This window comes from Denticeps clupeoides, chromosome 8 (assembly GCF_900700375.1).
Source record: "Denticeps clupeoides chromosome 8, fDenClu1.1, whole genome shotgun sequence".
NCBI lineage: Eukaryota > Metazoa > Chordata > Actinopteri > Clupeiformes > Denticipitidae > Denticeps > Denticeps clupeoides.
In genome coordinates, this window is record NC_041714.1 from 6,938,992 (window position 1) to 6,966,668 (window position 27,677).

General features: G+C 44.8%; 1 protein-coding gene across 3 annotated transcripts; it reads left to right on the forward strand.

Moving 5' to 3' along the window:
• The first annotated feature begins 312 nt into the window (after positions 1–312).
• On the forward strand, positions 313–27,675 carry hspa12a (heat shock protein 12A). 3 transcript variants are annotated; one of them, XM_028989755.1, is made up of 12 exons: positions 313–631; positions 10,802–10,878; positions 10,981–11,108; positions 13,258–13,444; positions 13,898–14,002; positions 14,695–14,811; positions 16,946–17,117; positions 20,383–20,469; positions 21,713–21,817; positions 21,949–22,207; positions 23,188–23,291; positions 23,980–27,675. In XM_028989755.1, exons 1-12 carry the CDS (start codon positions 328–330, stop codon positions 24,615–24,617), a joined length of 2,283 nt encoding a protein of 760 aa, XP_028845588.1. In that variant the 5' UTR covers positions 313–327; the 3' UTR covers positions 24,618–27,675. The 3 variants fall into 3 exon arrangements, with proteins under 3 accessions (XP_028845588.1, XP_028845589.1, XP_028845587.1); XM_028989754.1 differs by having other exon boundaries at positions 315–631; positions 10,978–11,108; XM_028989756.1 differs by lacking the exon at positions 20,383–20,469 and having other exon boundaries at positions 314–631; positions 10,978–11,108.
• The last annotated feature ends 2 nt before the right edge of the window (positions 27,676–27,677 follow it).

Here is a 27,677-nt window from a genome sequence, read left to right on the forward strand (position 1 = left end):
AGACTCAAATGCTGTGACATAAGTGAACACGCCCCATGCAGTGCAGCGCAGGGAAATTTGTGTTTCGGTCTCTGGCACAAGTACAGTTCGCCACGCCTTCATTCACGAGCCACTTTGTTAATGTGACACACTTCTTCAACGCATTTCCCCGGTGCACGTTGGGGTACATACGGGGACCCACAGCAAGATGCAAGGTTTTGTGTCCTTGTAATGACCCAGCTACTTCACCCCGTGCAGTTTCAGGGGGTTTCAGCCTCTTGTGTCGATTCACGCCAAAAACCTGCACCACACTGGGGTCCTCGTGCATTCGGGGGGAACGTGGGTGCCATGCAAATGGCCTCAGCCGCAGGAGCACCACAGCCTAACCTGCTGGACCGGGCGCAGGCCGCCCGGAGCGCGGAGGAACGAGGGGAGGGGCGGGACAGGGAGGACCAGCAGTCGGAAAGTCGCAGACCAGACTTCCCTTCCCCGAGGTGTGGGGAGGAGGCGAGGCGCCCCCCCCCCACTTCTCCTGTAAGTGCGCCATCCGTCGGAGGGGCGCGGGGAGGCGGCGTGCGGCTGTCCGGAGGAGAGGACTACGCGGCGGGAGCCGGGAGATTTCCGATCCGGGCGAAGGGCGACGGGACGTCAGGTAAAACGCGCAGCTGCGCGACTTTTTCTCTTCTTGGCGACTTTCACGATTGCAGCGGCCGGCGTGAAGGTTTCCGCGCCGCCATCTCCCCTAAAACCGCATTCTGTAGGTGAACTGTGCTGTCGCCCTGTGACGTCACACGCTTTCTGGACCGATTTTTTTAAAAGGCGCCGACTCGAGTCCCCGGCAAATTTACCATCGTTTATCGTCGTCGTTTTCTTTTAACGATCGCGTACGCGGATGTGCGCCGCGGTTCGGGACGGGAAGGCGCATCTCGTGGCGGTGCAGAGGCCGGTCACGTGGTCCGGTCCGGGGCGCCGTGACTCAATGCAGCAAAAGTCCGCATGGCTCCTCACTCCCCCCCACCCAGGTGAAACGTGGGCGACCCCCCCTTCCCCAGATCCCTCTTCCTCCCTTCCTTCACCCTTCCTCCTGCCAGCTGTGGAAATAACAAAAAATAAAATTATTATTATGATTAATTTCTTTTCTAGGTGAAGGTCAGGGGGACATTATTGTAAAGGGGACATTGTTGTAAGAGTCTGGCTGCAGCCTGGGGAGTTTGATGGGCCATCGGAGATAAGATGTCACGGTGTGAAGGAGGCGGAGACCGGGGGTGTCAGGATGCGGCCCTACTTAAAAGGGCGTCACCTACCTGTTAATTAAGAGACACTCTGGGAGATCAGGGCCTGGACAGGACTTGTCAACACACCGTGCTGACGTTTTTTTTTTTTTGTCACCTCCTTTGTCACCTCCTGTCGTTGGAGGAGTGACTTTTGTTCAGAAAAATGTCATGTAGTGCCACTTACAACATCTGAGTTTTGCTGTTGTGGTTTGTTTCCTGGGACCCCACTTCTGTCATCACAGGAGGCTCGTTCCTTTCCCACGGTGCCCCTGCAGCCATAAAGAGGCCTTTGTTCCCTGGACGGGCGGAACGGCACCACGAACATTCCCAGAGCCCTGCGCCTCAGCCGGGCCTGGCTTTTTACAGGCCGCTTCCATTTAACCCGTGCAGAACGAGAGCCGTAACTCTGCGAAAAGCCGCAGCGCAGCGCAGCGCCCGATTAACTGCTGCCTCAGCGACCATGGCGGTCTGGAGGCCCGTCGAGCCCCGCCGCGGTGACAAAGCCCTTGCCGTGTCCCCTGGAGACACGTGGAGGCCGAGCCGGGCGGAGCCGCTCCGGAAGACTGCAGTGCGAGCCCCCGCCGGGGTGACGAGCGACCTGACTGGGCGTGGCCCGTTATCGCTCCGTCGGCAGTCGGCTAATCCACTTTCTGCGCTCGCCTATTCAACGCCTTGAACGTAATCCAATAAAGTCGCACTTCCAAGGGCAATTTCTACGAATTCGTTCCTCTACGTCTGCTGTCTGAGTGATTTACGCTGCAGTGGATCTGGCGGGCCACGCCCACAGCGCAGTATTTTAACATGACAGTTTAATTTCCCATTACGACAGAGAGACGTTGCTGCGCGTGGTTTAAATTGTAAAATCGTGAGGAGGAGAAGAGGATGCGCCTCCCGTTCTTCCAAGACGGAATGTTCCGGGCAGCCTTTTCCCAGCAGGAGTTATCTACCAGCCATCTACCTTCTGTTGAGATGAGCCCGTCTCTGTTTCGTCCCTGCTGTGGTCGGTCAATCCAGTCCCTTCTGGTGCAACGCAATAAAAACAGAATAAAACACGCACGAAATGTACACAGGAGGATTAATCATCTTTTTATGTGCCAGAAAAATCAAACGTGTGTAAGTGCATCGGACTTTTTTTTTTTTGCACCCCGGTGACCCTCGGAGTCTTTTGGTCGCGGAGGAATGGCGTGCGTGCGTGTACGTATGTGAGAGGCTCCCTGTGGAGGTGGGGGTGCCTCAGAATGTTGGGGGTCGGGTCAGGAGAACGGAAGAAAGCGGGAGAGCGCGTTAGCCGATGCTAACTGCAGCCTTAGCGTGGCGCGCCGGCGTTGTGGGGATACGCCGCGGCGGCGTGGCGTGGTGGGGCGGGGGGAGAACGGCTGTCTTTTGTTAGAGACGGCACATGTGGCGAAAGTGTGGCCGCTTCGTGTGTAAATGTTTGGCGTCACGGTGCGGCTCAAACGCACAACAGCTGGCCGGCAGGCCTCTCTGTTGATCTTGGCCCGGCGGCCCCGTTCGCAGCGCCGCTGCCGTCAACATCCAACATTCTCTCCGGAAGGGTCGCGGAGAAGTTTGGACTTTTTGCGGTTTGCTGACTCATCCTTTCTGGCAAGTCACGTACGAAGCTACACGAGGGTCGTTTTCGTGGCCTCTGCACCTTTGCACCTCTGGTTGACCGGACCAAACTGATCTGAGATACCATGACCGCGACACGTACCATGACTGTGTTCTACAAATATATCAGAATTTATATCAAACTTGTTCACTTATTAAAAAAGCAAGCGCTAATACTGTTTGTTATTCTGTTTGTTCTGTTCCAGACGTGACTTTAACCCGCTAAAAATCCAGTGTAGGAACGCAGAGCCTCTGATTCTCTATCCACTCTTTCTCTATCCATTCTCTAGCCTCTTCTATCCACTTTCTGCCGTGACAAGTGCAATTTCCCACTTGTGGGACTAATAAAGGTTTATCTTATCTTATCTTATCTTATTCCGACTGGTGATAAATGAGATTTGATTTATCTACGGCCTGGGTTGGGGCTGCATGGCGTGGTGGTTAGCAACGTGCCTGTACACCTTCTAATCTCTGGTCTTGTGTGTAGGCGCACTTTGCGTGCTCTCCCTGTGTTGGTGCGTGTTTCCTCTGGGTTCTCCAGTTTCCTCCTGTCGTCCAAAGCAGGGCTCTAGAGTGTGACCAGTTTCACAATGGTGTCGCACTGGTGTGGCCTGGCGTCAGAGGGGAAAAATTCTCCATAAACTCCAGGTGGTTCCAGCAACAGATACATATTAGGTCCATGTCGTATTTATAAACCAATCAGAGATTGTCGAGGGCGGGGCCCCCCTCTGATTGGTCGTGGTCCAGACATTCCTGTGCGTTTAAAAGTGCACGTGCTGCAGTCAGACCGACATTTCTGCGCTAATCGAAATGCTACGTAAGCCCGGGCCCGAGTGGAACGATAGGAGAGAAAATGCTGAAAAAGCAAAACGCTTCTAAATGTACAGGCCCAGTGTCCCCTCTCCCCTAAAACAGATCATCAGGCCGAGATGATAATCAAGTTCAAGCCATTAAAACACTCGCACTTTTAATTTCATTTATCCTGATTTAATTTCAGCTTGGGGAAGCACTTTAAGCACCAACACGTTTTCAGTAAGTTACCTTTCTTCTAGAGACGTGTTTCAAATAAAGAACTTTGTGTTAACCAGGTTGTTAGTTAATCAGTTAACTAGTAAGTCAACTAGTTAGTAAGTGAATATTGCCTATATGCACAGCGATTTTAAAAGGAAACAACGTGAACCTGTAAAACTGTGTGATGCTGCTGATCAATTTTGATTTATTCCTTCACATTCACACATTTATCACTTCAAATTACTTTGCATACTTCAAATTACGTTTTTTAAGTACGAGTGAGATGAGAGCAGCGCTGTACACAGATCAGGCAGTCACAGACACCGGGGCGCCAGAAAACCTCCCAAGCAATGTAATTACGATATTATCAATTATGTTCCGCTCTGCATCGATTCAGAATCGTCTACGTCTGCATCGCGACGCATCGTTTACGTGATTCATTTCTACACCCCTAATGAGTGTGAAAGGGCGTTCTGCTGTGGGCTGTCACCGCCCTGCTCCCAGTGTCCCAGGATGGGACCCTGAGTCGGACCAAGCGGTTATGGAGAGTTTACTTGATTTTTTACTGTTTGCTGAAACTATGCTGCATCCAGCAGGGGAAAGAGCTTCATCTGCACATGGTCTGCAAAACCACGAGATGTTTCTCTGCTGCCTTGAAGAATGGAAGCTTATACAAGTAACGTTTTTGAAATATACCCTGATTGAGAACAGCTCCCACGTGCCTGATGACCTGCAACTTCCATTCTGTTTAATCTTGAACCCTTTTTTTCGCCTTTCATGGCTGCCCACTGCAAGATGAGGGGTTAAATGCAGGGGACACATTTCGTTGTGTGTCACGGTGTGTGTGCTACACTGCGTATCACAATGACAAAAACACTCACTTTCACTCTAAAGGGAAATCATATGCACTGGAATTGTGTTTTCTTTCTTTTCCAGATGAATTGCAAGCAGCATTGACACTGACAGCACTGGTAATCTATGAGAATTTTTTGGTGGCACTGAGATAGCAGGACGGTGGACCTACACTTGTGCAGATGTTGTTGAGTGCAGTCCCAGTACTCACGTGAGAGGTTTTAAAATATTAGTACAATTTTCTGTCTGGGTTTAGAACTGGCTATGGCTATAAATCCGATGGTCTTGAATATTTTTTGCTTCTTAATGTGCTGACGAAAAACTGCATTTTTCTTATAGTGGGTCGTGGACAGTGAAAAATCCACAGAATTAAATCAAATTCTGATCCTTTCTTGTATATGGTGAAGTGATATTTGGTTTTATCCTCTGGTCAGTGTATTGAGTATATCTGCCAAGTCCGTGAGATTTTCATCTCAGTGGGATCCCCCGGATGCACATGCATTATAAAATAACCCTAAATATGCTCAAATTAGCAAGTGTGTTCCACCCTGTGCATTAACATATTAACACTTCCAGGGACATTTCCCAGTTAGAGCACATAGAGTCATCTGTACCGAGGTGCTCAGCCGGCACACTGCAAATGTCTTTAAAAGAAAAAAAAAAAAAGTGAAGTGATTGTCACATGTGATACACAGCAGCACAGCACACGATGCACACAGTGAAATTTTCCCTCTGCATTTAACCCATCACCCTGAGTGAGCAGTGGGCAGCCATGACAGGCGCCCGGGGAGCAGTGTGTGGGGACGGTGCTTTGCTCAGTGGCACCTCAGTGGCACCTTGGCGGATCGGGATTCAAACCAGCAACCTTCTGATTACGGGGCCGCTTACTAGGCCACCACTGCCCCGTTAGGCCACCACTGCCCCTTTATTTCATTGTGCTGCGCGCTCTTTTTTACAATATTCTAAAATGTTTATAACTGCATTTCGTCAACCTCTGAACAACTAATCGGTCTCACATGAAGGGCTATCGTTTTATGAATTACGCTCCTGCTGAGATTCGTTCATATAGACTCTGTCTGCGTAGTTGACGAAGTCTCGTTGTTCATACTTGTGTATAATAACTTTGTTGGTAATACTGTGTCGTATTGTGCAGTGAAGGTTTAATGAACTCTGACTCGGTCCTGATCAGCCCTACGGCCTGATTTGTGGGTTTAATATGGAATCATCCTGTTCCTTCTGAACTAGTGACCTGTTATCAGTGTGACCAACACTTTTGGACAGGAAGGATGCCCATTGTTCTTTATATTTAAGCTCCTCCCCCCCATACACACCATCTTTTTAAAATCTTGTTTACTGTTGAGCATTGTTTGGTTGCAGAATGACTCCCCATGTGTGGTACTGGTGATACCACACTATGTCTGTATTTTCACAGGGACAACAAGCACCTTTTTGTTGGTGTTATTATTTGACATGAAAAATGTAATTTTCCAGCAAACGCAGCAGACATTTGGAGAATTCTAGAATTGGCTACAAAGGCCTGTTTTTTCCCTCGTGGATCATCCATCGTAAATCACACAGATGATCACCATCCGTTTTCTCGAAGCCCGGTCCAGCTCCACTGTGTTTGAATTGCTTTTAATTAGTGGGCGTGGCAGAAACTGGATCTCTCCCTCTGGCCGTGCACTCCAGCCGCTAGAGAACGGTCAGGTGGGCGTGTCCCTCCTGCTCACTCATCGACTTTATTTTTTAATCTGAAATATAATGCAAAAGTAATAACCAAGCAAACTCCTCAGCTTTTCATGTTCTTATTTTATAACTGGGAGGTAGCACACGCGCATGCACTCTCTAAATCCGATTACAAACCGCCGCACTTTCCGGAACGCAGCCGGGCGAGTATTTATGTCCACGTCCTCGGTGTCTCAGCGGACGGTGGGAAATGGCGCGCCCCTCGCGTGACCTTGAGCAGCGAGCCCGAGCTGCATCTTATTCCGCCGAGTTTCTTCAGTCCAGAGCCTCGCAGAAGGGCTGTTTAACCGTACATTCCGTCCTGAAGGGGAGGAGTGGAATTCCACGTTTCGTCTGGAATCACTCTGTGTGTGTGTGTGTGTGTGTGTGTGTGTGTGTGTGTGTTGTCAGGGAAGTCAGCGCCTGGTCTCTGTTCATGGTGCGTGGTGTTTGCAGTGTGTGTGTGGCGGTGGAGGTTTGATGTTGTGTGTGTGTGTGTGTGTGAAAGTGGGAGTTTGTGACTGAGCAGACTGGATTTGCGTGTTTATTGACGTGCGAGTGTGTGTATGTGTGTATTTGAGAGTGTGTTCTCTGCAGTGGGGCATGAATGGTCTCTTGTGTTGGCAGAAGTGGGACAATGTCCCTGGCGAAGAGAACAGATGGCATTCACTCGTCCCTCTCGCTCAGCCCTCGCTTCTTTCTTCTTTCATCAGTACCTTCCTTTAATTCCCTCCATTCTCACAGAGCTCTGAGGACATAAAGCCTGCTGCACACACACACACACACACACACACAGGAAAACCGGACACATGCGTATAGAAATGGCTGTTAGAAGCCTCGGTTGCAGCTGCTTCTGCTGCTCGGCATGTAGAGTGGGCGCGGTCTCAGCAGCTCTCCGGCCCATTTCCTGTCTCTCAGGATGATGTGCTGATAGTGTGCGTTGCCCCCTTTTCCTATTGGTGCTCAGACCGATCTGCTCTGGGGTTCCTCACGCCTTGCTCGCTTGCTTTGTCAGCTTGCTCTCCGAGTGACCTCTGTGGGTTGACCACTCCTGGGCAGACGGAATCTGACCTCCCTGTTAGGAGGGAACCCTTTGACGCCCACTCATGTGCGGTGTGGTCACTGGTCATCGTTCCAGTGACGGAATACAGTTGATCCAACATGTTCTTCCAGTTGATCCAGGGTTTTTGGAGGCGTGTTTTATGCACAGCCACTGAAATCCATTTAAACCACACGTCCCATCTCTCGTGGCTTTCACGACCTTCGCAGGCTAATGGCAGAGTGACCTGGTCATCTCAGCTGCAGCTCTGCTCTGTGGAGACTTTGCCAGGAAGGTTATGTAATATTCTCCACCAGAACTTCCTTCTGGTGGAGAAAACCGGGGGACTGTGGGAAAATCCAGACTCACTGACTGTCTGTACAGCAGTGAGTGAAAGTGGAGTGGTTGTCATTGTGAAACACTGCAGCACAGCACACGGCGACACAACAAAATGTGTCCTCTGCTTTTAATTAAGGGGACCTCAGTGGCACCTTTATCGTTGTGGATTTGAACCTGCAACCTTTCGGATACGAGTCCCCTTCCTTACCTGCTAGGCCACTAATGAACCCTTATTTAAATAAAATTACCATTGTACACAATGTAATAAACCACACTAAATGAAATAAATGCATTGTGGAGTACAAATAAGATCGTTCTGGTACTGTGTATGATTTTTAGTGATATTTCCTCCCCCTCTTTCTTTCTCTGAGGGGGGGCGTGCGGTCGTACAGGAAGTAAAGTGGGAGAGATTTGTTTCCTGTTTTTTTTTGTTGTTGTTGTTATAGAAGAAACACGGTGTGTAATTTAATTTTTCATTTTATTTATTCGGTTATTATTATTATTATTAGAACGATCTTGACTTGTTTAATCTTGCACCTCCCACGTTAAAGGAATTCCGAGCGTGTACATTGGCCGTGGAGGAAGGAGCGTGACCTTCCATCCCTGCTGTTTCCCGTCCTCTTTTTTTGGAAGTGTGTAGCATTCCAGGCGAGACCACCAGAGGAATTTCTGGAGGGGTGGCTGGCTGGATGAATGAAAAGAAAAACAGGAGACCCTCCGCCTCTCCGCCGTCATCCTCTCGTAATGGCAGTCTGCCTCGTATCATCAACGCGGGCGGTGGACGGTGCAGCTCCTTCCTGCTGCGTCTGCTTATTCCTGAACACCAGCTGACTTGCAGGCGTGAAGGTACAATAATGTCAGGAATTCAGCAGCTTGATCACTGCTAACGTTCTCAGATGAACAAACTGTAACAAAAGTCAAAATGTCACAATGCAATGATGCCTCAGTGACAAGTTAACCATACGCTATTTATTATGATACTTAAAAAGGCAAAGGCGAATAGCAGTGGGGCAGTGGTGGCCTAGCGGCCGAGGAAGCGGCCCCGTAATCAGAAGGTTGCTGGTTCGAATCCCGATCTGCCGAGGTGCCACTGAGAAAAGCGCCGTCCCCACACACTGGTCCCCGGGCACCTGTCATGGCTGCCCACTGCTCACCGAGGGTGACACATGTGACAATTAATCACTTTCACTTCACTAAAGTGGAGCCGAATGTGTGTGTTAATATCTGGTAATGACAAGTCTCTCGCAGTTGTTGGCTAGTTGATCCATAATGGCAGCGTCCATTATCTTTGCTCTACTAGATGTCTTTGCCGTGTCCTTCTGACGACACATTTGACCACTGAATATAGATTAGAAGAGGAAGAGAGCAGAATACATGGGAGGATGGTTTCTCCATCACAGCGGTAACAGAATTTACAATTTCTTACCGTCCAGGTCCACGGTTGAATTGAAACACTTTTGTTCGTGCGATATCAGGAAGTTGACTACACCGTCACACCTAGGGATGCATCGATTGATCGGCAAGGATTCTAAATTGCATGATCTTCAGACAGATCAGTCAGTTCAAGCATAATTCCACCTATTATTATTGTAAGTTATTTGTGTATTGATTTATTTTTCATTTGTAACGTTGCATTTAAGGAAATTTTTAAGGACCTTTTATCACTTCCTGTTCACACCCTGCCTCATGCAATATTGTCATTATGTTACATTGCATTATGTTACATTGCATTATGTAAGTCATTATGTTACATGGCAAACAGTATGCTTATTTTACACGAGTGACTGATGTTAAAGCAGGTTTCTGTGTGTGTAAGATGATCACATGCCTTTGTGTGATTAGTTTCATTGTCAGTCACTCTGAACACTTCATTGAGTGTTTGCCCCATGAAGACAAACACACAAACATTTGTCCCCACGCTCCTTTGTTCAGAGTTTTAGACACGTTGGTGAAAAGTAGATATGTTCAAACAATATTGTTGATGGACGCGCAGCATTCATCATCTGAGTCCACTTTATTGATTGACCTCGCTGATAGATTGGTAAATTCTGCATGGTTTGGATTTATTTCTTTATTTATTTTTCGCGTGTGTGACGTGTCATCTGACTGGCGAAGCAAATTGTAAAGAACGTGATTAAACGTCCTCAAACAGAAGGTAATCAGCGCTCCCAATCAACATGCCAGTCGATCAGCGGCGGCCTTTTGAAAAGGCCAGCGTCGATGTTCTCTAATCACCCCCACTAAACCTTATGTTCTTCCACCGAACGTCTCATTTCATTGTTGCCATATAAACATGAAGCATGTTCTTTTAACCAGTAAATGGCTTAAAGAAGTGAAAAAATGAAATCCAGTGATTCATTCTGCAGATGACACTTCACTTGAAAGCATTTTACCATCGTGCCGTTTATCATCACAATCACTTTACTCTTCAAGTATTGATTTAATGTTTTTTATTGTACTCTTAGGTGGGAAAAAAAATCGATCCCGAGTATATAGAGATTTGGGCCGGCCTCGGTCTGTTAGATAGAGGCTGTCCACAGGTGGTCCCGTAATTTTGCCCCGTAATTGCCCGCTAAAGTGCCTTGTGTTCATTCTGGCCACTCATCTGCGCTGCAGGGGAGAGGAAAAAGGGACGAGCGATTGCCGAAAAAAACTGAAATGACAAAGTGCGGTGTCCTGCGGTGAGACAATCCTCTGACACTTTTAAAACATACGCTAGCGCTATTACGGCCCATCACTGAGAGCCATTCAACAGCGTTATTAAGCCAAGCTAATGAGGATGATGGCGTTGGACAAATACAATCTCTAATTCAATTCAAATGTCATTGTGTCTAAAAGCTGATGCATTAGCCATAAGAACGTCAAATCAACCATTTCATTGGTCAAATACTGAATGGAAGTGGCCGATGGGCACTGGTCTGATGCTGAGCACTTGGACCGAACTTTTCTTTTCCTTTTTTTTTCTCATCAGGTGCAATGGCCACTCCTTCACCTGCAAAAAGTATGGGCGACCCTGGGATCACACCCCTCTCTCCCACTCACATACAGGTAAGAGCCGAGCTTGCTACTCGTCTGTCATTTTCTCTGCATCTCCACCCTCTGCATTGATTTTTTATTTATTTTTTTTGCTGTGTTCTTGTGTCACAGCAGAAGGACACGGACCAGAATGCCCAAACCGGAGCCTCCTTCATCGTGGTGGTTGCCATCGATTTCGGCACCACCTCCAGCGGATACGCTTATGCATTTGTTAAAGAGCCCGAGTGCATTCATACCATGAGGTGAGCGGCAAAGATAATGAGAGAGAGAGCAAAAGTCCTAATTGTCTTTAATATGCAATGAAACAAAAAAAACAAATGCATGTCATCTCTTACTGCCGTTCGTAAAGTGCCTTATAGTATTAATATTCGTAAGACTCATATAGATAGATACTCTGAATGTCAAGTAATTTACTGTGTAACTACAAAGTCTGCTGTACTCTAAGTAACCTTTTTTTATCAGAAGACCTCAATTATAAACCCAATTAAAACGGAACCTCGGATATGGATTAAAAATTTCCCAGTGGATTAAAATTTTCTGAGCTGGAGACTCCCTGCCACTTCTCTTCCTGACACGCAAACTCCTGTTTCATACATTTTTATTTACACTTAATGAAATAATTCACTTGCATTTTTGCACAAAATGTAATAAGATTTTAGGCCAGATTTCCACTTTCCATACACACACACACACATTAATGCACAGGCTCATTGGTCTATTTGCTGGCGAATACATACGTACATTGGTCAAATACTGAATGAAGTGGCCGATGGGATCTGGTCTGATGCTGAGCACTTGTAATGTGTATTTGTGTGAAACAGCTAGACTGCAGTCATGATCTGTGCAGCCCTCTTAGAGGTCCGTTTCTCTTGAGCATTAGGAACATAACATGGTTCTTCTGCCCATCTGAGCCCCTGGGGATTAGGAGAATAATTATTCAATAATTATTAATTTAATGAAATAATTTGGTCACTTTTTAAAATATTCAAAATAAATGTCAGTAACAGAGTGAAAAATGATTTGGGTTTGGACCACCTCTTCTGCTACTTTTGCATAAGAGGGGCTAATTTTGTTGTTTTCAGTGCTGATACTGCACACATAAAAAGACACAGTGTAATGGGGTAACAGCAGATCCACTGATTATTTAGCTTGGATTTGGGGCAACTGCTCCTCAAATCCCAAACCAAACAATGTTTCCAGTGGCTAAACCCAACAGGACATCGCTTCAGGAAACTTGGTCCTTTGAGTCCAGGCTTCTGAATGTGATCATGCTTCCTGCTTAAAATGAACGTTTGCCAGTCAATAGCTAGACCAGCAGCTACAGGATGAAGACCTGTGGAAGGGTGAACTCCTGCCAGTCTACTGGTTGCACGCCAGACTAAAAACCATGACAGCAAGACAAAATATTCTGCTTCTCAGAAAACCATTGCAGCGACTAAGAAATGTGCCGCTGTTTCTTGTTATATAAGTTGTCATCAGCTGATATAAAAAATATAGAATTCTATATATCATGATATTGTAATCAATGTGTTATAGGAGTTAATATTTTTATTAAAAACGTGGGAGTTAATATTTTGGGATCCTGCCTTAAAGGGTTAAAGGTCAATTAAAACAATGTTATCTGGCAGTATATGGTCACATGATATTGTTTCCATACAACATACATGTATGTAGAATAATATTTAAAGAGGACTAATTTAATTAATTAGGTATCGTGACTCCCAAGACTCCCAGAATTCAGTCACAGAAAAAGGCAGGTCAGAAATGACTGTGCTGTAATTGATCATATTTACAGGTTAAGAGCTATGGTAATGGTTGTTGATCATGATAACAGGCTTGACGATTATGACTTTAATTGTAATAATGGTGAATTAGGATGCAGAGGAGGCGCTCTGCAGATCCAGTCCATCCGGCCACGGCGAGCGATCCGCTGTGGTTTAAATGAGCAGCTAGTTCCCTGCGGTTGACAGAGCATCCCAATTAGTTCTTCTCTGCTGGATTCCCTTGATGCACTTCTGTGGATAATCTAATCTAAGGACATTACTGACACTTGTCCAGAGAGACATGAAAGCTCATTAGTGAGGCCGTTATTTTCCACAGAGCATCAATGTTCACTTTGTGCTCTGAACTGTTAGCTGCTAGCATCCATGTTCTTATTGTGGGGTTTAATAGAGAAAATTCTGCATATAAGGCTGCCTGAACAAGTTGATGAAATGTTCTAATTTAGAGCTCTGACCTTGAATATCTTCTATATCTTTTATGGATGAGTGAATTAAATGTAATGTTAGTGGTAGTATTTCATGTCATATCAAATTTGTATTTTTTTCACAGTTTGCATTCATCAACATTGTGAATGCTAACGATCTGATTGGCTGAGGTCTCCTTTCTTAGGCGCTGGGAGGGCGGAGACCCTGGAGTGTCGAATCAGAAGACACCAACCACCATCCTGTTGACGCCCGACAGGAAGTTCCACAGCTTTGGCTATGCGGCCCGTGATTTTTACCACGACCTGGACCCCACAGAGTCCAAGCAATGGCTGTACCTGGAAAAGTTTAAGATGAAACTTCACACGACTGCCGTAAGCTCAAGCACAGGACAATGGGCAGTTTCTGATTTGTGATGAATTTTCTTTTGATTTGGCCATAGTGCCTATCTTCTGCTGAACTACCTATACTCATTGTTCTGGAACGGTGCATGTAGTGCTTATCGGTTTAAAAGCGCAAACAGAAATATAAAAAAGTATTACATTATTCAGTACAAAATTACTCCAGTTGCTCAGTTTGGCATTGATGTTCTTTTCCCAGTTTCACTTTACGAGATGTAATCTGGTTGCTTGGCTAGTTGTTGTGGGACCATGTCTCTATAACAGGCGTAATTTTGTGGTCTGTTAATGATATTTTACTTGATCTCTTGAGCAATACTGAAAAATATAATGAACTGAAAATTGCCTTGGAAATGCAGGGAGCTGCAAGGCCACTCGCTGATCCAGAGTTCATGTATGCCTCTCATGCACGTATCTCTGTCTTTCCAGAATCTCTCCATCGACACGGAGCTCCACGCGGCCAACGGGAAGAAAGTGAAAGCGTTAGACATTTTTGCCTATGCACTGGCTTTCTTCAAAGAACAGGCCCTGAAGGTGAGCCCAAACTTGAGAGATATAACAAGAATCAGGATCAATTGAAATTAAGTTCAGCGACTATATTTCAAGGTCAATGATGTTCCTGTATTTAGAACATAACAGACAGCTTACATCATTTGAAGTTTTGCATTTTGTCATGCTCCACAAATATAAGAAGGCGTTGTAGGAGAAGTTTAATCCAGCAAAGCAAGCAAACCAGTGTCACTCTACGGATGTCTAGCAGTCAGTAACTCATGAATCCGGCAACAGGGTAGTCAAGGCTAGGCCCATCATGGATGGTTGATTACATTCGTCCACGGTACCAATTGTTTAATCAGCCATGCTAAAGAGACTCTGACGACATGCCTGCAAAGCCACTCAGGGTCTCCATGCCACTTGTTTCCTGCCAAAAGCTATATAATTACAGCGCGTCAACCTAATGCCATGAAAACACTTCAGGCCATGTCAACAGAAAATAAAGTGAAGTTCAAACTCATTCCAAAAAAACAAACAAAAAAATATGTTAATATAGACAGTAGAAATTCACTGAGAGGGGCTCAGAGCTCCCAGCATCGTGACCAAAGTTCTAGTGACACTGAGGAGGACAGTGTTATGTACACCACACACGCAGTGTGTTACTATTTGTACTATTCCATTCTCCATCCACACACAACACAGCATTAATCACAGGGAACCGTTGTCACCTTCAGGAGCTGAGTGACCAGGCTGGTGCCGACTTTGACAATGCCGATGTAAGATGGGTCATCACAGTGCCAGCAATATGGAAGATGCCTGCCAAGCAATTCATGAGGGAGGCTGCATACAAGGTAGAGCTTTCAGTGAAGGCCTGTTGTAATTGGCTCGACACTTCTCTACACTTCCGTAAGACCCTGTCTCAGAGAACCCAAGTATCTCCATACACTTCAAGCCCTCAAATAATTAATTAAAAAAACTGACCAGCTCCATCTTCATACTATGTGTCTACAACATGAATTCAGTTCCTTTCGTAACCCCTCTTCTCTGAGAATGACCTTCCTTGCTTTTCAAATAAAATGTGGTTCATTTAATCTTTTAATGTTTTAAACTCTTATATTAAGCTCTTATATATTATTCTATTGAACTTCAAGTAGTGTACATTGTACAGAAGAACTAATTGAATCAGCGATTTTTTCTCTGTTTCTTTGAAGGTTGCTCATAGTAAGAGTTTAATGTGAAGGTTTAAGAAGTGCTGTTCTGTTCTGGCACCATTGAAAGACCTTCCGAATGTTTTTGAAGACGATGCAGTACAAGGCCATTAAGATACCACTAGCACTACAGGAGCATTTGGTTCAGTGATCCACATGATTGGCATTCAATGTACTTTTGACCTACAGCAGCCAGATAGGAGAGAAAATGTGATGATGAGTGTTATTTTTACCCTGGATCAATATAGACCACGTGGGAAAGACCACTCAGGCACACATGTAGGATAAAGGATGTACTGTTACTTAGAAAGAATAATTAAGATCAGCGTTACACACTACATACAAGTATGAGATTGTTTATTTGTGTAAGGCAGGGGAGGGCAAACCTTTTAGTTAAAAGCCACATTGACTTTAAATGGTTTTCTGAGAAAATATGGGATGGGCCAGCACCATATACAGTGGGGCAAAAAAGTATTTAGTCAGCCACCAATTGTGTAAGTTCTCCCACTTAAAAAGATGAGAAAGGCCTGTAATTTTCATCATAGGTATACCTCAACTATGAGAGACAAAATGTGGAAAAAAATCCAGAAAATCACATCCTCTGATTTTTAAAGAATTTATTTACATATCAGACATAAACATAAAAATTACACTGTTCATATTTACACCATCAGTAACAGAGAAAGTCAAGGACAGATCTCCTACACTGCACCCAAGTAATCATCCTTTTGTACTTCATGATCACACTGGAATAAAATGTTTGAGATATGCGCATTTTGTGTATTTGAGGTGTGCGTGTTAAATGATTTGATCTGTTTCTTTATATCTAGTAGTACAAAAGAATGAAAAGGCATGTATGAAATACGGCCTCATTCCATCACATAATAAATATGTGCCACCTAGTCAATGTCGGCAAAGGTTATAATTTTTCATGATATTGACTAATATTGTTAAGGAGAATAAAAATAAGTGTATCCCTTTGTTCAGGAGTATTGTAGCAGCTGGGTGCATCATCTGCAGCGTAGGAGATCTTTCCTTGGCTGGTGTGGTCGGACTTTCTGCATTACTGACTGGGTCCTGACAGTTCAACTTTATTTGGCGGGAAGCACAGAGGACTTTCAGGCCATCCTGGGCAGCACGTGTCGTGTGAAAACGCTGTGCCGTTCTGAACACTCCTTCAACTGCGCTTTTTACGGTGTTTTCACACTGACTGTGTTTTATTGAACTTTTGCAACCTATAAAACCTGGAGATTATTGGCCCTGACTTGCCATACATGACAACTCATTTACCGTGCAAGCCAGTGTAAAATCCTGTCACCACCTAGTGTAAGGACAGGCATTACAGCAAAGGGTCAATCTAATGCAGTTATAATTACGGACAATTTGGTACCAATCTACGGCGGGCCGGATTAAAAAGTCCAACTGGTTGGATTTGGCCTGTGGGCCATAATTTTCCTCAGGATTTTTGTCTCCTCAGGATTTTCAATAATATATATAATAATAAAAAAATGCTAGTTTTGGTTATGGGGAATCAGTTTATTTATGTAAATCTTGAGGGTGCAGCGTAACCTTACACTAGTGAACAAGCTCCATGCTTTGCACATGGTGCTACTCTTAGCGTCAGTGAAAAATTGTGTCTTAATGGCAATCAGTGATTAAAGAGCCCTTATTTGTTTTGTTAGTCTTTATCTGTATTTGAACTCTTGCCATTTTTTAGGAAAGAGAGTTCATCTGCGGTAGTAATGGTGAACGTTTCCTCCTGTCTGTGCTCAACTAGGCCAGCCTGGTTTGTCGTGAGAACCCTGAGCAGCTCATCATTGCTTTGGAGCCCGAGGCTGCTTCCATCTACTGTCGCAAGCTCCGCCTACACCAGATGGTGGACTTGGGTGCCAAGACGTCCATGAATGGCTACAGCCCCACGGACAACGTTGGTTCGGTGATGACCCAGGGTAATTCTCCTACAGTACATAGCCTGACGTGTTCTGTGTGCTTTCTGCATTTGAGAAGAGGTGGGAGTGTTGCACACCACACGATGACGCCGAACCAAAGGCGTTTGTGTGAATAAGTGAATAGAAATGCAGAAAATGCACTTCTAAGTTACACACAAAACCCCTGAGCAGTTGTAGCCTAGGCTAGAGGCGCACATTCTTCTCTTTCCTCTTTCTTTTTATGGTTTACTATATGCCTAATAAATCATTGTATGGTTTATTATGTTTTGCCTTTGCAATAATAGTGATGCTAAATAAACCATCTGTCATGTTAGATTGCGAGGAAAGCTACACTGGTGTAAAATGGCACATGTCAGGACTATGGAGCTCTGGTGACAATTTTTAAATGGAATTGTAATAGATATGTAAATACATAAAACTCTTGATTTGAAGTACAAATAAAACTACATGAAATTCCCAACTCGTCAATGCCAGATTGGGATATGGGGTGCATTAAAAAAAAACTCTTACACCTACAATTTAGATGAAATTTCCTCATTATAAAAAGCCTCTGACTGTACGGTCATGTACACCAGTGTCACAATAAACCTTTTGAAGACTCATCCACTTGCACGGTTAACCATTCACCTTCACCTATCCCTCTCATGCCACATTTTCTTCTCCTCGCCACCATCCCAGATCGGTGTGACCATGTACCTAGAACCCATATTTCAATTGCCTTTTTGGATGCATCACCTTGCATAAAAAAGCGGCAATTCAAATATTTTCTCACCTGTGACCTTCTCCATCTCATTCAGGCAGCATGGGGAACAGCAACAGCCACAAACTGGTCATTTCTGACCGATGGGCTTTAGCCATTTTCACATGACTGGCTCTTTTTATCAGGCTGAATATCTGCATTTTGGATCCACACGCATGCCAGACTCTTTTGGTTTTCAGATCCCCTTCCTTTATGGCCTTTTTGGATTTTGTCTAGTTTCACCACTGTTTGATTAGAAATATCACAGAATATCAGATGGTAAGAAAACATAATTACTGTGTTTCTGAATTTGCAACACATATATGATGAATTCATGACTGACCCAATGATTGCATACTGTTGAGTAGGTGTGCTGGGATGCATATTTGGAATGCTGATGGTACTGGATGAGAAAAAGAATTTATAATGTCCTCAGAGACACTGGATTAGGAAGGAATCCTAGCAGTACAGAGATAGTATATGTATAGTGTAACCTGCCGCAGCAGGGGAATTTGTGAGCCCTCTGTACTGCAGTGTGTAGGGGGGTAAATATGGATCGATGTGCAGGCAAGATCAAACATTTATCTGCGCTCATTGCTGCATGAAACGTCATACCAGATACTAAAAATAAACGTTCACATACTCTTGCCACTCATATAAATTTGTACAATTTATATAAGCCTATCTATGAGAGTACTATGAGGCATAGTCGGGATGGTCTGTCCAGTCCTGGGTGTAGTTGTTCAGCAAAGGACAGGATCCAGGTGCAGAGTGGTCTGTATCAAAGAGAGTAGGTGTGTATCTCTAACTGAGGAACTGTTCAACAGGAACATCACAGTTTGTGACATTGGAATACATATGCAGAACTTTATTTCAATTAATCCTGAGCCTTATCCTGCCTTATCTCTCACGGTTGGGGTCTGTTCTTTGAAGAAAACCAGAGGCAAAAGGCAAAAATTACCATGGTTACCAAGGAGGGTCTACTTCAGATTTTAGAAACCCCACGTCGTAGTCTCAGCATTTGTATCAGCGGGCTTCAGAGGTCATTGGAACCAGACCATCATATGCCTGACTCAGCACCAGATCTGCATTCAGAAGTATCAGCATGTCAGTCTGCTGTGTAATGAGTTTCTCCACTTGGACTGACCTTGGACAGCTGCTTCTGGCCACTGAAGTCAACTTGAGCTCTTCTAGAACTCCCCTAAAGGCTCTTACACTAGGCGGTTAAGAGAGGAGAGAGTTTGTAAGCCACGGTTTGCGACAAACTGCCCTCACTCCCCTGAGGCTGTGGATCTGAGGCTAGCACCACCACGCCATTTAACATCCAGGGAGCACTGGCTCAAGGGGTTTTTTGTGCAGATGTGGAACAAATGCATTGCAGTGGGCAGTGAGGGAATGCCAGGCAGTGAGCAAACAGCAAACAAACCTTATAATCTGCTGGCTACATAGTCCACTTTTATTGGGTGGTGGTTGAGGCGTAGACTCCTTGTGTCGGGTTCTATTTGAGGCGTCTTCCTCCGCAAGGCAAGTTGTTTTTGCTCCAGATGTAGTTGTCCAAATCACCACTGAGCTGCTCTTCTGTACTGGCCCTGTAAAAGCGGCCATTGTGGAACGCTGGCCTCACATTTAACCCTATCTCTGCTCAGGCTGCTGATGTTTCTGAAGTCTCCCCTAATTCCCCTGAGAGGGGAAGAAGATCCGTCCAGCCGCCTGTGCAGGAAATTGACACTGACCTTGACCCTTTCGTACTATGAACACGTCCTGTTTGGAAGTGACGATGCAAGGGCCAGTCGGCTATGTCATCACTTCATGTCTCAGGTCCTTCCGGCCTTCTTTATTCTGCTCAGTGAAAGCCAGTGTCCTTTACTTGGCACGTAAGCTTTCCGTTTCCAAGACTGAATGAATGGAAACTGTGATGGGATGGGTTTGTTTTTAGATAATAAGGGTCACATCATACTGGTGAAGAGGAAGAGATTAGGGTTTTATTTGTGGTTTGGGAAAGTTGGAATCGTGGCCCTGTCAATACGTCTACGGGTGTATTTTAAAGCTGTTTTCCACTTCGCTAAAAAAATGTTACTGAAAATGTTAAGATCGATAAAACTATGACTACTGCTAACTGTAGAACAGTTAGGGCCAAACTCTCTGGGTGATTTTTTTTTTTGTTGCCCTTCAGATGTTAACAGCAATATTTTGACTGCATAACCCCTGCATTGAATTACGTCACCTGATTATTCACCCTGGGAGGAGCTTTTCCCAAAGCTCAGGTTTTTACTGACCTAAAGTGTATGTGAAAGACCGAAAAAAGCAAAACATTTCCCAAAACCAGCCATGCACTCGAGGAGAGGGCATTAAACTGCGTCCAAAATCAATATTGCTGCAGTGGCGTCGCACCTTCCAGCCCCTACAGATGCCAGAAGACTCCATGATGCTGTCGCAGCCACACCCTGTCGCCTTGAGTCACACACAGCTTCACACTGCGCTTCTGACTGTCTCACACACAACCCTTCTCTCTCTGTCAATAACCAGCCAAGGAGCATGTCCGGCGCAACCGACAGAGCCGAACCTTTTTGGTGGAAAATGTCATAGGGGAGCTTTGGTCGGAGCTGACAGAAGGTAGAGTCTCTTCCTCTTTCTCTGACTTGTTATTCTTTTCCTTCTATGCATTTTCCTCCCTGCAGTATTTGCTCTTGCTGTTTCCTGTGCCGCCGACCATCCATCATGAATTGGATGTGGAAGATCCATCATTTTGACAATTAAAGCTCTTAAACGTGTTGCATTTGTAACCTGCACAGAGTAATGAGAAATGTTTTGACATCTCCGCTGTTTTAACCATTGTCCAAACCTCTGGACCATACAACAAACCGTTCAGCAAAAGCAGTAGTTCACTCACGTCTTCATTCAGTCTGTCATTCAAAATCATGAAGACTACAGCCCAGATCAGTACAGCTTCATACATACAGTTGTTTCAGATTTTGCAAAAATTAACACTTCTATTCCATTCGGCTCATTGTCACAGGATGGCTGCCACTAAAATGTCACCGTTCACTGTTGCATTAGAATCTGTCCATATTTTTGTCTATGTTGTCCATCCTTAAACCAAATTTGTTACATATTTTTTTCAGTATTGAATACCAGTGTAGGAAAGCTGTTTGAATTAGACACTGCAGATGGAAAATTGAGAGACAGGACATTAACATTTTTTGACAGGGATGGGCAGTGCTACAAATTAGTAGTCCTGCAGTGGATTTTCCTTTTTTGAGACATGTATGATTTTGTTTGGCTCTCTGTATTACTGATTCTGAAGGTTGTTTAACTTCAGTCCTTCAGCGTCTAATCCAGGAAAAGTGTAGAATTTTCACATGAGCTGTAAACGGTGTATTAGTTTAAATAGTGTACTATTTAGCAAAAACATTTTAGGAAGATCTGATTTTAGATGTAGGAAGAACTCCTGTGAGATAGCCCTGCTAGACTGAATCCAAAATGTTTAATATGATCCGACACTGAAACACATGTGTGTAACTGTCTTTTATCTATATTTCATATGACCTAAATATGTACGGTAAGCTGGTCTACAGAAGAGGAAGTTCAGTAGACTGAATTAAAATCCATGCCCAGTGGGGCTCCATTATGAACTGTTCCCCAACTGAACCCCCAGGGAATGGAGCATATTGACAGATATGAGTCCCGTGCATGTCATGACTCCTTTTTTGCACAGAAAGTTCTAGAATGATCTGCTCCAGTTCACTACATAACATCAACTTTAAGCATAATGTTAATTCGGCTCCATGATCACCATGCCTCCAGATCCATGCTCCTCCACTGCTAAAGACCCTCATATCTTCCGCCCCATCTCTAGGTGACAGGTATGTGGTGGTAGACTGTGGTGGTGGCACGGTTGATCTAACCGTTCATCAGATTCGTATGCCTGAGGGGCATCTTAAGGAGCTGTATAAGGCTTCAGGTAAGGTGACCTCAAAATTTGGCTGTTCAGTTTTTTTCTGATACTGTTCAATAAGTTGTCAGACAAATTTGCAGCAATTATTTTATATGTAAAATATTAAGAACACACTGTTATTGCCCTCTGCCTGTTAGGTGGCCCATACGGCTCCATTGGTATTGACTATGAATTTGAGAAGCTCCTCTGTAAGATCTTCGGCCAGGATTTCATCGACCAGTTTAAGATCAAGCGTCCGGCTGCCTGGGTGGACCTGATGATAGCCTTCGAGTCCCGCAAGAGAGCGGCTGCCCCAGACCGCACCAACCCCCTGAACATCAACCTGCCATTCTCCTTCATCGACTACTACAAGAAGTTCAGAGGCCACAGTGTAGAGCATGCACTGCGCAAGAGCAAGTGAGTTGCAGGGGAGGACTGTTCCGAACTGGTGGTATTCAGTTATACACAGTCATTTACACCATCAAGGCACGTGAGCGATTCAATTAAGGCCCACGTGAATAGAGATTGGGGTTTGTGTGAGATATTATTATTTGAATTCATGAAAGAGGGATAACATCTTAACAGAGTCTGAATATTTAATTTGTTTATTAAAATTGTCTATCTTTGAAATGATGCTCGCATATTTCATTTTTCATGTGCTTGTTGCAATTGCAATTTGTTTTATTGCAAATGCACTCAACATTTGAAAGCATCACGTAAAATCTTTCTTTATCAGCAAAGATCTCATGTAATGTAGGAGAGTCGCTTGTGGACCAGAAGCCAAACATATCAATCAGACAACAGCCAAATGGATTCTAGTGCAGCACTGTAACTGTAACTTTTTTTATATAGTCCATGTGGAGCACAGAATACAGTCATAAAATATATCAGAAAATATCAGAACAATAAATCAACAATAAATCAACTAAAATAAATCAACATTTTTTGATACGAACAGTTAAGCTCTGGAAACTGGTTATATTAGTGACTGATTGAGAGGATATAACTGCTCTGTGTGGATCAAGTTGCCCGGGGACTGTCTGAGCGGATCGAAGCGGTAGAGACTATCACATGAACGGCCTGTCTGTAAAGCATTCTCGGGGGTCTTGGCTTCCTGGTAATGGTGGTAGCGCTTCCCATTTGAGAGCCATATAAAGGCCCATCCCAGAATTACTGGCTTAAAAAAACCAAGGCATCAATGAAGGGGTCAGATTTCAACTAGATTGAATATTAGAAGATCATGTTGCTCTGAAAGAACCCCCTTTTCTGTTTGTAGTAAAGTTATTGATCGTTGTTTGAGCAAACCAGCTAAACGTTGGGGCTGGTCTTGAGATTCACAGTATAGTGTTAAAAATGTGCAGAATGGTACTGAATTGCTTTCTGTCTCTCTGCTCCAGCGTGGATTTTGTGAAGTGGTCTTCTCAAGGCATGCTGAGGATGAGCCCAGATGCAATGAACGCTCTCTTTAAACCTACAATTGACCACATCATCCAACACCTCCGTGAGTACAGGTGCACCGGCTCTCCGAAATGGTACTGACAGACCTCAGTTGCTGTCTGGGGTTTGCAGACTCGGTCGATGGCTTTTTAATGACCGTTTTAACCGCGTGGAATGATGTAATGACCAGTTACTGTAATGAGTGTGTATAGTATTTGTGTGTGTTTTTGTGCAAGAAACAAGACCAACTGAAAAGGGCTGGTGTGCTATTTTCAGCTCATAGGACTGACATTTGGGACATTAGTAAGACCTCAGGGCTCTGTCTCGCTCTCCCTTGTTCCCATCCCTCTCTTGTTCTTTCTGTCTTTTGCTCTATTTCTCCGGTTCTCCCTTCCTCCTCGTTCTTTCTCCACATGTCTGCCTCTCTCCTGCTGAATTATTGATGTAGTGCTGGGTTGTGTTAAACTGGGTCGCCCGGCTCTTGCATTATCTGCTGGTGGACCTGAGGTGAACAGCTCTGAAGAACTGCCCTCATTGTGCACACAGTTCTTCACTTCTCATCCAGTGTATCTCAATATGGAGAGTCGGTTTGCTCTATAGTTTTACTTGAACTCTGAACTAAACCAAGAAAACACAGGTATATAGAGCACTATCGCTATGCGCTAAGCATTTACATGATTGAGTATTTGAGTGTTTGGTCAGAATGGGGTGTAATGACAAAAACAACATGGTTCTCCACCTCTCTTCTGCAGGTGAGCTCTTTGACAAACCTGAGGTGACCGACATCAAGTTCCTCTTCCTGGTGGGTGGTTTTGCCGAGTCACCGCTGCTCCAGCGAGCCGTCCAAGATATGCTTCAGGGCCGAAGCCGCATCATCATCCCACATGATGTGGGTCTGACAATCCTAAAGGGGGCGGTGCTCTTTGGGTTAGACCCCGGTGTCATCAAAGTGCGCCGTTCGCCTCTCACTTATGGTGTTGGCGTCCTTAATCGCTTTGTGGAGGGAAAGCACCCGCCTGAGAAGCTGCTGGTGAAGGATGGCACTCGCTGGTGCACTGACGTGTTCGACACGTTCATCTCGGCTGACCAGTCGGTGGCGCTGGGCGAGACAGTGAAGCGCAGCTACACACCAGCGAAGCCCTCGCAGCAGGTCATCGTCATCCACATTTATTGCTCAGAGAAGGAGCGGGTGGCCTTCATCTCGGACCCCGGTGTGCGGAAGTGCGGCACGCTGCGCCTGGACCTGAGCGGGACGGAGGCGCCCGCCCCAGGGGTGAGGCGTGAGATCCAGACGCTCATGCAGTTTGGCGACACAGAGATCCGTGCCATGGCACTCGACGTGTCCACCTCGCGTAGCGTCAAAGCTAGCATCGACTTCCTCAGCCAGTAAAACAGGGAAATGGGGGAAATGAAGGGGATTGTGGGTAATGGAGATCCTAGTACACAGTACCATCTAGCCCCTCTCACCCCAGCATACTTAGCTAGTAGACCTCTTGAGAAGGGGTGGGAGGGGGTTATGGGTAATGGAGTCCTAGTACATAGTAATTTCACCCCAACTCCACTGTGCCAGGGACAGTCGCTCGATGTTTGTGTCTTTCATTTTTTTCAGAGCCACACCCTTCCCATTTGAGCCTAGGCTAAGCAATTCAATCACGTTCATGTGGAGATCAAGTTGTCCTCACAGATGCTTCGGTCTGTAGGTTCCTTCTGAGGGAGCTCTCCAGCACTAAGGACTCTTGATGACCATGACAAAGCCCATTTTAAAATATTGTGTATACTAATCAGCTATCAGTGCACCAGCCTGAGCTGGAGGAAACCTCCACCATGGAACCAGAGCTTCATTTAAAAAATGGAATCTGTAGGTCTTGTCTTCATAACCCATGCAGGTGTAGCACATAATAGACTTCAACGGTGCTGTGTTGCTTTTAAAGGAATTCCACTTCGCTATGCTGCTTTATTTTGAAGCACATGATTGATTGGCCTCCCGCAGCCTCCGTTACTTTTTTAAAGCGACTGTCCTGTTGTGTGTGTTTGTGTGTGTGTGTGTCTTCTGGCTGTGGAAAGCTGTACACATTCTGTCATAGTTTAGCTGAATGGCTTGATTGACGGGCCAATTTGTTCGATTCCTCCTGAAATAGAACCTGTTCACACCACACAGAGAAGCTGCAGTAAAAAGGAGTGAAATGAGCCGCGTGAGGCGAGTTAGGGCCACTGTGCGATTTTGTGAGAGAGAAAGCCATCGCTAAATGCTAGTTGCCTTTATATACCATGACGCTTGTTAGAGGAAGGAAGCCAGTTTTTACTGCTAATTTTGGGCGAGTCGTCTCAGATCACCAGGAAACAAAGTTAATAACTACATGTGTTTTATTTCTGTATATACAGTATTTAAATATATTGTACAGGTTTTTAGCAGCTTGCTTGCAGGGTGTGTGAGGTTTAGGGCGTTTGAGGGTGTGAGTGTAAAATGTGTGTGTGTATGTTTTACATCAAAATTCTACTCACCTCCCTCACCAGCTCCTGCACACTTAAAAGTAAGGAAAAGCCAAAAAGTCACCGGTGACCATGTGTTGCTAGTATGTTGGTGTTAATTTATTCTTTTTGAGAAGGAAGGGGGGGGGGGGCAGACTTGAATACCTTTTGCCCTTAACAACTGTAACGGCTGTTATCATGTTATGTTCAAAGCCAGAACCTTGAATACTTTTTTTTTTTTGCAGAGAAGTATAATGTGCAATAGTGGAGATGCAACGCGCCTTTTAAAAATGGCAGCGTCCACTTGTGTCACCCTCCCAAGTCAAATGATGCTTTGCATATACGAAAATTGTAAATGAAATGCTGCGCTGCAATGTGCTTTGTCATTCAGTGACGGGTCCGTTCGAATAACTTTGCTGAGCTATTGGTGTAAAACTTGTGTGAAAGCTATTGCCATACAAAATGCTGTTATTAATGAAATTAAAAGTGTCAATCTGAAGGTATTTTATCATTCTGATCCTTTCTGAAACTGTGTAATCTTGAGATAATAGCCCATTTAATTACAAAGAAAACGTATTCAGTAATGATGCTTTGCTTTTTCTTTTTTTTTTTGTATCAGTTCACCCAACATCTGAAAGTCCACCTTAGGCTTGGTGCATAGAACAGCCATTCTTACGATCTGAATAGTGCCTAATTATTCACATAGTGTCAAACATCAGAAATCGGCATGGTTACGCGAGGAGCGTTTGAGAAGCTCGGCTGCATTAATAAACTCTGTTTGTGGAACAGCACCCTGCTCCAGCTTCGGCCGGCAACGCCACCGGAGACGTCGCAAGTCCGCTTTCATTGGCTAAAGACTGGGGCGAATGCTTCATAATTAACGACGCTCATTGACCTGCTTCTGACACGTTTCTGCCTGTGTGCTTGAATGCAGATATGGCTTCTTCTGGCTATGCACGGTCCGCATGGCAAAGTCTCAATGGATGTCAAAAGAGATTTTATTATAATTTTTTTTTAGTAGTAGTTGTATTATTCTGCAATATTCGGCAGACTCCTGAGCAGTTGCACTGGGGGACCCCAATTCCAGAGCAAATCTCCACGGACTAGAACCAAGCCCAAGAACCTGAAGCCTGTTTGCATGTTCTGCAGACACGTTCTCTCAAAGACACGCGCAATCGGGCCACGCCCTGTCTGCCGTCGGCGTCACATGTTCAGGTTCATGCTGCGATTGTCTTCCTTGATGGGTCCCACTGAGCCGAACCTTTTGGAAAAGTAAAAGCCGACGCTGTGTTGTCAACTCCGCCATCTTTCTGTATCTTTTTTTACACTCTCATCACATTTTTCTTTACTTCCTCGATCACGTTTTAATGTGCAGCTTGTACTTAACCACATAATGTACAACATGTATAACTCATTTGTATTTCAATACCACAATGTGATTTGTACACAGATAACACAGAGAGTACTATATTTGAGCAAAAATTGGTTTTATATGGTTTAAAATATGGTTTTATTTTTTTGTTTGGTTTTATAGCCATACTGCATAAAGATATATGTTACATTGATCATTTTTCTGGAGAAAAAGCATTCTGGAGAGACGTTTTTCAATAATTTATTGGTGACTGTGCAAGGCTAAACGGTTGAAGAGGGGAAATTATTTATCAGCGCGGCTAGCTTTTGCAAACCAGAACAGCACTCACTCCAACCCCCCCGTTGCTTTCAGACTGGGGGTGCGGGGGTCACCATCACTGGACTGAGCTGTTCACCATTGATCCAAATAGCCCACCCCACCACAGACTCTTCACGGCCACACCCATGTCTGGACTTTCTGCATACTGTATGTGCTGGATCGAATCGCGTAGGTCTTACTGCTCTTGCCATTTGCACAAAAGAAAAACAACAACTGTATTCCGATCAATGCCAAGTATCCGTAGCCAAACAGTCTTCAAATAAAAAACACACTGTTGCATATTTCAGCACT

Excerpts from the sequence above, each read along its gene's own strand:
- hspa12a (XM_028989754.1), top strand. The coding sequence starts at position 328 with ATGCAAATGGCCTCAGCCGCAGGAGCACCACAGCCTAACCTGCTGGAC. Across the intron at positions 14,812-16,945 it reads TGAGGGAGGCTGCATACAAG|GCCAGCCTGGTTTGTCGTGA; the intron begins GTAGAGCTTTCA and ends GTGCTCAACTAG. Across the intron at positions 20,470-21,712 it reads TTGGTCGGAGCTGACAGAAG|GTGACAGGTATGTGGTGGTA; the intron begins GTAGAGTCTCTT and ends CCCCATCTCTAG.